Here is an 11121-nt window from a genome sequence, read left to right as displayed (position 1 = left end):
AGAACTGTATAGCACGGATTACAAATAAGTAACGTATTACCGGTCCTTAGAATGGCCGGATTTAACGCACATAGAATAGTCAAAAATACTAGCCGAGGTCAGGGAACACAGAAAGGGACGCAGCGATGAGGAAAGCCAGGGATCAGGATACCAGAATATAGAGAAGTCAAATAAACAAAGCCAAAGTCAAAAAACAGGTAGAAAACTAATAACAGGAACGCGCTCTCGGACAACCACAAGGGAAACCACGACAGGGCACTGAGCAGAATGAGAACTGGGCCTAAATACCCCTCCTTTAGTTCTGATAGGCTGTAACCGGCCTTTGACCCCAAAGTCAGTTACAGGTTTAATTTGCATAATTGCTGCTCAGCATTAACCCTTCTGTGGATTAGGTTGCTGCTCGGCACAACGTTTCCTGTGTGGACAGTAAATGTCATTAACCACATTTCTATAAGCGGATGAATACCTGACAGCGAGGTCCCGGGTCTCATCTTGGGTGGTCCACAGCTACTGGTCTCTGGACTCCACCTCGGTGACCCTCTGGGACAGGGACCCCAGCTCTGCTTGAGTAGCGTGCAGGTCTGCCTTCCATACCTGTCTCATTTCCAGCAAGAGATCTTTGATATCCCGTTTTGTTGCCGGCGACGAGTCTTCGTCTGATTCAGACTCGTTATAGGGACCTGGCTTTGGCGGGGAGGTGGGAGCCTCTTCGTCTCGGGATGCCTTGGAGGCAGTCTCCTCACTCAGCTCCGCCGGCGCCATCTTTGGTGCAACTTGTGGGGTAGGCCTGTCGAAAGACAGCCTGATATCAGGCATTTTTGGTTCCTCCGGAATGTGGAATTTTCTGTTTTTCCGCCCCATGATGTCGGCTGTGAGAGGGTGTTGGGGTATAAGGCTTGTGGAAGTTGTTGAATTTCGGGTGTCTGATGTTCTTTAGTTTCTTTGTCACGGAGCTCCACACAAACACCTTGAAGCTTTTTTTAATGAGCAGCAAAAACAAGTTTTATTAGACCAGTTAAAAAGAACTGCCCAATGGTGTACCAACGGGTCAGAGTTGTCATGATGTTCCCCTGAGCACTTTAATATGACTGGTTGTTTTTTTCCTTCACTATGACAATGTTTTTATTCCTCATCTATTGAGTCTTTACATGTGATTTTTGTTTTGATCCCAGAGAGTTTGCTTTTTATTTTGTGTATCTTGCCATACAGTTTATCACATATGTAATGCATCAAATATGATTTATAAAAAAAAAACAAGTTTGGTTTGATATATAGGCAGTCCATGCTACCTGACTTGAATGTGCAGTGATTTATTTTTACAAATCTCTCTATTACTCTCAGAGCCCAGAGTGGCTGCAGGGTACTCCATGCACCAGCAACATCCCAGTTAAGTTGAGACAACACTTAAGAGTATACCTTTAAACTGATCTAAAGAGGTGTGTAATATGACAGGTACACTCTGAAAAGCTGGATAGGCTGTATAATCCAAAGGATCAAGTGCTGCAAATTTTACTTAAAGCAACTTTTATCACACATGATAAAAAGAAAATTCACAACATGCATCATATGATTAATTATGACCCATTAACAAGTTTTACTTCTACCATTAAAAAAAAATGTTAACATACGAGATGTGTATCTTTGTAATTGGGAAGAAGTATCTGAAACAAAACAGTACTGAAAACATCAAATCAATATTAATTTCAGATACAAGTCTATGAAAACATTTACTGTCCAAACAGTAGCACTGTGATCATGACTATGCAGTCCCCCAGGTGTGACAAGGAACGCAGCAGCAACGGACCATAATTTTTGGAAAACAAAGAGTGGGATTCATCCTGCCTTCTGATACTCCTGAGAAATTTGTCCCAACCATGTGCGTTTCCATGACAACAGATGCAGTGGGAGAGACACACAATAGGCTTACTGTTCTACCGAAAACAGGTAAGGAATGGATGTGGGGGTTTAGGAAGAGAGCGCATCGAAGAAAACAGGTGCATGAATTCTCTTTATGTGCTTGAATAGTCTTTGCTCAAAAGAGGATTGGAGTAATTACTTTTTCTAGAAGACACCAATTTTGGTGTTCATGTTATCAAGGGATATTCTGAAAACAAAGAGTTGACAAACTTTATGCCTTACGATTCACAACATGACATATTTCTCAGGTAGAATGAGATATACAATTATTAAATTAAGTTTGTGGCGTTTGATTGCAACACAGACTTCCTGTCCCTTATGTCGTTTGCAATCTTTATTTTCCAATGATCAACATTTGGTAAACCACCTCGGGTCATTTTAACTAGAATTATTCCACATAGCTTTTAGAATTTACCAAATATAGAATTTATTTAAAAAACAAACTATGTACAACAGCAAAAGAAGAAATGTTGTGGAGATTGATAAAATATTTAAAGTTCCTGTGAGGCTGGAAAAGTCCACAGTATCTTGTGAGGTCCTAGTCTGTTATGATGAGTTCGTCCACTCCCCAATCTTCGTAACTGCCATCAGGTAGGTAGCGTCTGATGATTATAGGTATCTTTCTGGCTCTGTGGGAAGAGAAAATGATCTTTCAATATATGTAGACATTAATTGAAAGGAATAGACATTGTAGAAGAATATTACATGATTAGGAAACTTCCGTTATTTTGCCCTGACAGGGCTGGTGACAGAACCCTGCTTCCCACCAACTTTATTAAGCAATTAAAGTAGTTTGATTGCTTATTCAAAAACAAAGTAAGTATTCAATTAACACTTCAATTTCCATGTGGTTATACAGGACATTTTAGAATATAAAAAAAAAATTAAAGTACCCCGGGGCGAAAAGTTATGGCACTATTGGAAAATTCACGACCTATACAGACCTTTCAGTATTGTGACCAGATGCCCCTTCAATTCCGTCCACGTGGGAGGAAGGAGGAGAAAAGCAGCAGCAAACTATATGTTGCTGTAACGCATAGGCACTCAAGGTGTGTTCCAGCGGATCTGCCCTGGGAGAGGGTACATGCAGACACACGTTCCAGGTAAAGCAGCTCCCCAGCACGCTTCTAGACCTGGCCTGCAAGCCCCCTATACTGCCCAACTGCAATCTCACCTATTGCAGGTATGGAACTAAAATCAAAAACGGAGAAATGCTATCTGAACAACCTCTCTCTTTAGAGACCGGCAGAAAACTAGGGACTCTTAGAATTATCCTCTTTTAATAACTTCAAGTGGTGGAGTGGGCGGTGTTCCTAACCTGTGCAGCTAAATTTGTAGGGATAAAAAGCTGCCTGTAATTTAGAATACATAGGAATTCAATTACTGAAAAAATATATCTTACTTGAGCTCCTTCATAGCAATAAGCAGGGGGTCTGTTTCTCCTTCCAGCTCAACCATGACTGGGGCGCACATCCTGTTAAAACAGAAGATATGGAAAAGTTGTGAATACTAGCGGAATGTTTATAAAACATGTATTAAATTGTTAAATGTAAAAGGCAACATAGGCAGAATCCCATTAAAATCTAGAAGCAATAAATGTCCTCATGCCACTGCCTGAAAATTTTTCTACTGTTTTACAGAGTGCAAACTTTTCGCTGCGCATTTAACCCTTTAAGAGCCAGAGACAAGCCAAGAGAATTGCTTTGCAGTTTGTTGTATCTGGCTTTCAAAGTGTTAAATGACATTATCTGAGAAGCAGCTGCTTACGGAGTAAGAACGCAAACCGGTAGCTCTATAGGTTCACCTATACCTAAGAACACGAACCAAGATTGAATAATGAGAAATTCCATAACTGACATTTAGATGTTCTCTAATAAAAGTAACTAGAGATCATACTGACCTCTGTTACAACTTGATCGCCTGAAAATGTAAAAGAGGCTTAGAGGAAGCTCGCCGCAACGCTTTTCGGGTTCCCTTGGGGGTGCATGTGGGGTGGTTTCCATGGCCAATAGGTGGGCAATGCAGCTCTCCTTCCCCTGTAGCAGGAGTGGCAGCAAAGCAGGGTCAACGATGAGGCTGCCAATTCACACCATTCAAAACTATATCAGTAACACTGCTCTGTTAGGCTATTCTAATTTTTAAAGTTATTTGTTTACCGATTTTCTGTCTTTATGAAAATGCAAAAACCTTGACGAATTGTGACCAAGTCAATTACCATTGTATAACAAAACACGCCTTGACTAAATAACTTTTCCTTTCTGTTTCACTGGATAATGTTGTATAAAACATGTTATGGCTTTTGCACAAACCTCCATACTGCAGATATATCGCAATTTCTGTCATTGCACAAAAAAAGAATAAAATAAAAAAAAATAATTAACTATAGAGGCGCACATAAGGTGCAAACTTAACAAGGTTTAATTGAAACTAGACTGTCTGCCTTCAAAAAAGAACTACAACTCCTGGCCCGGTGTGCCAGACATTGTGAGAATTGTAGTTCCACGCAAAATGTAAAGTGTCACTTCAACTCAGCAATAACTCAATCTGCTATGGAAATGCAGTGCATGTCTTTGGTGATCCTGAGCAGGATACCTTTCACTAATGTCACTGAGCTACCAGGAAGTAGATATTAAGCTTCTTTGTCCTTTGTGAGCCTGGATAAATAATGTCTCTCTGTCTTACTTATGCACTGCTAATCAAAACAGATTTCAGCTGACAGCGAGAAAGACATGCGTGCCTTGTGTTCTTGTGACATCTTGTGGTGGATTCCCAGACACACAAAAGTCAGACGCAATGATTTTCTTTAAAGTGCCATGGCATCCTACAGCAATAGTGAACATCACCGTCAATAAAATTATGATTTCTACAAGATTTAAGAAATCTACGGTTTAAAGAGAAATTCTCTCGTGCTGGTTGTGGATAAATCCGTTTTCAGAAAGTCCAGTAAACAGAGGGTGCCTCTTAAGCATAAATAAGATACCCTTCAACATACAAATCACTTCTGATGATTGCCATTAATATGTTTTGTAGACAGACATCCAAATAAACACACACCTTCCACTATGCTAGACATGAAAAAAAATAAAACAACTCTAAATATAATACATCATAAGACTGATGTAGTTTAAATTGTACAGTCTTGCAATAAAGAAATAATAGCACAATGCAAAGCTAATTTTATTTGGTTTGTGAAAATCTCACAGATGATAGTTCCACGTTATTATATAACCTCTGCTTAAGAATATAGCTGTAAATTATTATAAGCCTGTACACCCAAACCGATGCCAACAGATCTCTTCCGTGAACCTTCTGAGTTTCTAGTTAAAAGAACAGTCTGCGGGGCGGAGCTTGACCGCCATGCGGAGAGGATGCAAACACCCGGGGCTCCCACTAAATGGCGGACTTTAAGCCTTCCATGTAGCCATCCAGCCAGGCTAAACAGGCTCCACATCTACTCACCCTATGGAGCCCCGGGTGGGAACAAGACTGGGGCAATAACAGCACTTTGGAGGCACCAGCCGAGGCAGGTCCGACCTGCGGCCTAGCAGTTGATGCGGGGCTGGGGACGCGGCCGGTCCTCCAGCCCCGAAGTCCTGCAGATGCAGAACCTCCCCCCCCCCCCCTTGGACTAGCGGGGGTCATCGCGGTCCCCCACGGCACGCTCACACACATGGGCATGCAAGCATGGACCCTGTTGGACGGCCATAAGGCGGGTGAAAGCAACAACATTCTGCTACTTAAGATGGCGGCAGGACGCAACGTGGCCTCACACATCAGTGGCAGCCCAGGGGGAGATGAAGTGGAAGAGAAAAGCCCCAAAGCAAGCAGCGGCAAGAGACCTTATCCACTCCTTCAGGCATCCAACGACGGCACACAGTCCGTAATGGCAACCATGTGACCCGGCAGCATTCAGCCCTGGTCCCTTCCTGGTCGCAACCTGGGCTCAACGGAGACAGCCACAAACAATGGCGAAAACTCACCTGGGGACTAGCACCTAACCAAATCTCAGCTCCTTATCCAACCGTATACAGCCTTGGCTTCAACCACCAGGAGTCACAGTGCGGGCAGCTGATCCAGACCACCGAAAAACCTGGTGCATCAACACCTGCTGCCTCTGGCACAGGCATCAGCCGACCCCACAGGGACCGACTGGCTCTACTACACACAGGGCGCGCCGGGGCATACATTATGTGGACTCTACGTATGTCTCAAGCTTCACAATGCTCAACCTGCATGGCTAATCTTACAAGGTTATATTGTTTACTAGATTGATGAACCAGCTTTTAGTTCAGACGCATACTTAGTAATAGTTCATGTTAATGATGTCTGGGCAAGGCATTAAAGTGTCTGTAAATCTTTGTCTAGCACTGTAATCTACGCACTAATATACTTGTCTTATTTAACGTGATACTTTTGCATGAAAAATAACAATAACAAAAATGTGCTGCTTTTCACTGCATGCCATGACAACTTGATGTTCAAAAACCGCCTGCAGTCGCTGTTGTGGCACTGCAAGAATACATGTAATCTGTTTTCATATGCACAAATAAAAATAAAGAATTAAAAAAAAAAAAAAAAAAAAAAACACAGTCTGCTTACAGCATTAGGTCTGGAATTTGACTCTGCTACTACACACTTACGCTATCTGCAGAGCTCTTGTTCCCAGCACACGTGCCCTCTCATATTTTGTCATATAGTTAGTAGTGATGCGTTTCTGGTTGGCTTGCTGGCCTTCTCCAGCAGGTAGAATGGCAACATTCTCCCGGTCTTCCTGAATTGAGAAATCACAAACATATTAAAAGATGTAAAACACAACAGACAAGAATTATGTTTGGCGTAAGGTATAAAATTATTGAAGAGGATAAGTATTTTTCATTATAATTAAAACAGACATGATTCAATTCGAAATCTCTTTTATTTTGATAGTTAAAAGGACCACTATAGGCACCCAGACCACTTCAGCTTAATGAAGTGGTCTGGGTGCCAGGTCCCTCTAGTTTTCACCCTGCAGCTGAAAACATAGTTTCAGAGAAACTGCTATGTTTACACTGCAGGGTTAATCCAGCCTCAAATGGCTGTCTCACTGACAGCCACTAGAGGCCGCTTCCGCAATTCTCACTGTGAAAAATCACAGCGAGAAGACGCTTACGTCCATAAGAAAGCACCGAGTAATGCTTTCCTAGGGGCATTTTTAATGCGCACACAGCTCTGGCCGCACATGCGCATTCGGCTCCACTTTGGAGCCAGCGTCGGAGGGGGAGGAGAGGTCACCAGCGCCGAGGGAGCCCGGCGCTGGATAAAGGTAAGTGGCTGAAGGGGTTTTAACCCCTTCAGCCCTGCGGTAGGGGGGCCATGAGGGTCGGGAGGACCTAAGGACTACATAGTGCCAGGGAAAAAAAAAAAAGTTTGTTTTCATGGCACTATAGTGGTCCTTTAAGGAAAGCACTGTGATGAGCTCAACTTTAATTTATTTAAATTATATGTTATGCACGTTTCATTCACCTGCCTGATATGTTACACATGCTGAAGGTGCAAAAACCTTGTCAGCATGGTTATCACTGGCCAAAATATGTAAACATATGCAAATAAATTTTCTGACACATTTTAGTCTATACGCAGAACAAGAATTTAGGTGCAATGAAAGGGATATGCATTACTTTTGAGACAACCGTCTAATGCAGAAGCTTTAGCCTCTCTCTACACACCGTTTTTTTCCCCCTTTTACATAATTATGTACTTCTTTCTTATGCTTTCCACAACCACTCAAGGAGGGGCACTGATCTAACTAGTGTCTAATCTTCAAGAATGATGGAAAAGTGCATTGGACATGCAAAAGATTTCCACATGTGCAGTTGGAAGATCTCTTCAGCTTGCAACACGCGGACAGGGAAAGGAGAGAGTGAGTCTGATCATCAATCATGCCCTGTTTTTGCCATTAGTGGACTGGTCTGAAACGGAGATAGGCTGGTATGGGGGGGCTGAAGAAGCTCCCCTAGCTAAGAGCCCTGCCAAACTATGCAATCTGACAGAGTTTGCAGTAAGTTTATAATATATACTTATCAAAGTTTTTCTTAGTTACTTTTGGTTTTATTTATTTTTAAGAAGTTTTGTAGCATTTATAAAGATCATTTTTAATAACATTACACAAGCTAAATAAACAATACATGCAGCAATAGTAGTACAGTCTGCACAACAAATACGAACAGGAAGGCTAAGATAAGAACAAATTGACTTGTAGCATTGATAACATTGGATTGAAGGTGGTGCTTTAGGTTAAATCCAGCAGCATTCTAAAAACCAAGGTTCTCAGATGGGAGCATTTGTTTTGCTAAAGGTCATATTCGTTATCGGCTCGTGGTCCTAACTGAGAAGAAAAGGGTAAGGTGCTAGTTGGCTCCAGCGTGATGCCCAATATGAGGAATGCCTTGGAGTAAGCTGGCTTGAATCTTGCAATACAAGCAGTTTTATGGAGCAGTCATTGTCCTTGTCCCCCTGCTTGTGATGCATATCCCTTTAAGAATGTAGTAACACAGATATGTGCATTGTTACTTTAATATTCTTACCTCCTCTGCATTGTCCAAATCATCAAGTCCTTCATCCTCTTCTGCATCATCAAAATCCTCTCCATCAAAGCTGTAGGAAAGAATTTTTTTTTATTAAACATTAGAGATATTGCTAAATTAAGTAAAAATAAAATTACTGAGCATATGCATTGAGAACGGTTTACAATTAGACATCTAGTGAAAGTTCTCTACATAATCTGAATAGAGAAATCTAACTCCAGGAAATAAGTACATACACAAAAGGTTTTTAGGACGATAATCCATTCATTGCTTGAATGACAATATTAAAAGGGACACCAAGCACCATAATAATATAAACACATTGTAGTGGTTACGATGTTAGAAGGATGTGGATGCTGTCTGTTTTGATTTGTGTGTACTTTAAGATAAAGGACTCTGGTATATGTGAGGTCTAAAAAGTATTGCAAAGAAACAGACCTGAAATAGAAATAAATATATATATATATCAGGCTCATTTCACCAAACGGCTAGGGGTGGTATCCTATAAATGCATGGGCGAGGAGAGCAAGCCTGGATTTCATATAATAATAGAGAACTGGTGCAAACCAAGTAAGTTGCCAAACCTTTAGTAGTTTGACTACTTACAATCGCGGGAAAGGGGGTGGGGTGCCAGGGCACTACTGGCACCATAACAACTACATCAGATACGGTGCTTTGAATGTCCCTTTCACGTTACATCTTTCCATCCATATTATTTCTCACCATGTTCGCATTCACCCTTTTCCCTGGATATAGGCATTTCATCTAAACGAGAAACATGCAGATTTATTCAATAAAGTGCAAATTTCACATTTTAGGTTGAAATAGCTGAACTGCAATCATAGCAGCCTTGTTTGTTTTCTTTTCCTTCTCCCAATATTCAGCTATTTTGACCTAAAATGTTAAATTCACTTTGAATTAACCACATAATCCATATCACTCCTCATTTCCCTATTTGGTGACTATACCGTGCCCCAAATTTATTGGTTGCCCCAGTTAATGAAGCAGGGTAGGGAGAGGACACATAATCCATATCACTCCCCATTTCCCTATTTGGTGACTATACCGTGCCCCCCATTTATTGGTAGCCCCAGTTAATGAAGCCAGGTAGGGAGAGGACACAATCCATATCACTCCCCATTTCCCTACTTGGTGACTATACCATGCCCCCCATTTATTGGTAGCCTCAGTTAATGAAGCAGGGTAGGGAGAGGACACATAATCCATATCACTCCCCATTTCCCTATTTGGTGACTATACCGTGCCCCCCATGTATTGGTAGCCCCAGTTAATGAAGCCAGGTAGGGAGAGGACACATAATCAATATCACTCCACATTTCCCTATTTGGTGACTATACCGTGCCCCCCATTTATTGGTAGCCCCAGTTAATGAAGCCAGGTAAGGAGAGGACACATAATCCATATCACTCTCCATTTCCCTATTTGGTGACTATACCGTGCCCCCCCATTTATTGGTAGCCCCAGTTAATGAAGCCAGGTAGGGAGAGGACACAATCCATATCACTCCCCATTTCCCTATTTGGTGACTATACCATGCCCCCCCATTTATTGGTAGCCTCAGTTAATAAAGCCAGGTAGGGAGAGGACACATAATCCATATCACTCCCCATTTCCCTATTTGGTGACTATACCATGCCCCCCATTTATTGGTAGCCTCAGTTAATAAAGCCAGGTAGGGAGAGGACACCTAATCCATATCACTCCCCATTTCCCTATTTGGTGACTATACCATGCCCCCCATTTATTGGTAGCCCCAGTTAATGAAGCAGGGTAGGGAGAGGACACAATCCATATCACTCCCCATTTCCCTATTTGGTGACTATACCATGCCCCCCATTTATTGGTAGCCCCAGTTAATGAAGCAGGGTAGGGAGAGGACACAATCCATATCACTCCCCATTTCCCTATTTGGTGACTATACCATGCCCCCCATTTATTGGTAGCCTCAGTTAATAAAGCCAGGTAGGGAGAGGACACCTAATCCATATCACTCCCCATTTCCCTAGTTGGTGACTATACCGTGCCCCCCATTTATTGGTAGCCTCAGTTAGTGAAGCCAGGTAGGGAGAGGACACATAATCCATATTACTCCCCATTTCCCTATTTGGTGACTATACCGTGCCCCCCATTTATTGGTAGCCCCAGTTAATGAAGCATGGTAGGGAGAGGACACATAATCCATATCACTCCCCATTTCCCTATTTGGTGACTATACCATGCCCCCCATTTATTGGTAGCCCCAGTTAATGAAGCCAGGTAGGGAGAGGACACATAGATCCTGATTACATGTATAGCACATTAGCTGTACCTAGTGAACATCCCATAATAACCCCCCTCCTCCATACACACAGCACAGCTATCAGCCCCTGTATATTCAGGCTATGGTCCGCCAGGGATGTTAATAACACCGCCCCCGTTATAATGTATTAAAGCCGCTCACTTGTCCTCGTTGTCGGACATGGTGCCGGTAATGGCCGCCTCGCTCGCTCTCAGCTCAGCTTCTCACTTCCAATGCTGCTCGCGCACGTTTTGCGACCAGAAACAGGGAACCGGAACCGGAAACACACTGTGGAGCACCGCCCCCTCCTCTCGGGAGTCCTGTGGAGTTGCTGCTGTTACC

The 11121-nt window shown here is 42.5% G+C and overlaps 1 protein-coding gene across 1 annotated transcript; it reads right to left on the bottom strand.

Moving 5' to 3' along the window:
- Positions 1-1565: 1565 nt before the first annotated feature.
- Positions 1566-11056, bottom strand: POLR2F (RNA polymerase II, I and III subunit F). The gene is made up of 5 exons (XM_063427433.1): positions 10942-11056; positions 8481-8550; positions 6558-6688; positions 3320-3391; positions 1566-2546 (listed from the first exon to the last, which is right to left on the bottom strand). Exons 1-5 carry the CDS (start codon positions 10959-10961, stop codon positions 2456-2458), a joined length of 384 nt encoding a protein of 127 aa, XP_063283503.1. The 5' UTR covers positions 10962-11056; the 3' UTR covers positions 1566-2455.
- Between the last annotated feature and the right edge of the window lie 65 nt (positions 11057-11121).

Source organism: Pelobates fuscus, chromosome 7 (genome assembly GCF_036172605.1).
Source record: "Pelobates fuscus isolate aPelFus1 chromosome 7, aPelFus1.pri, whole genome shotgun sequence".
NCBI lineage: Eukaryota > Metazoa > Chordata > Amphibia > Anura > Pelobatidae > Pelobates > Pelobates fuscus.
This window is presented reverse-complemented; position numbering and strand designations above follow the sequence as displayed.

What these genes read in the sequence shown, in the direction of transcription:
- POLR2F (XM_063427433.1), bottom strand. Translation starts at nt 10,961, where the DNA reads ATGTCCGACAACGAGGACAA. An exon ending in ATTTGGACAATGCAGAGGAG is followed by an intron (nt 6,689 to 8,480) that starts GTAAGAATATTA and finishes TTCTCAATTCAG; the next exon opens with GAAGACCGGGAGAATGTTGC. An exon ending in ACAAGAGCTCTGCAGATAGC is followed by an intron (nt 3,392 to 6,557) that starts GTAAGTGTGTAG and finishes CTGTTTTAACAG; the next exon opens with GATGTGCGCCCCAGTCATGG.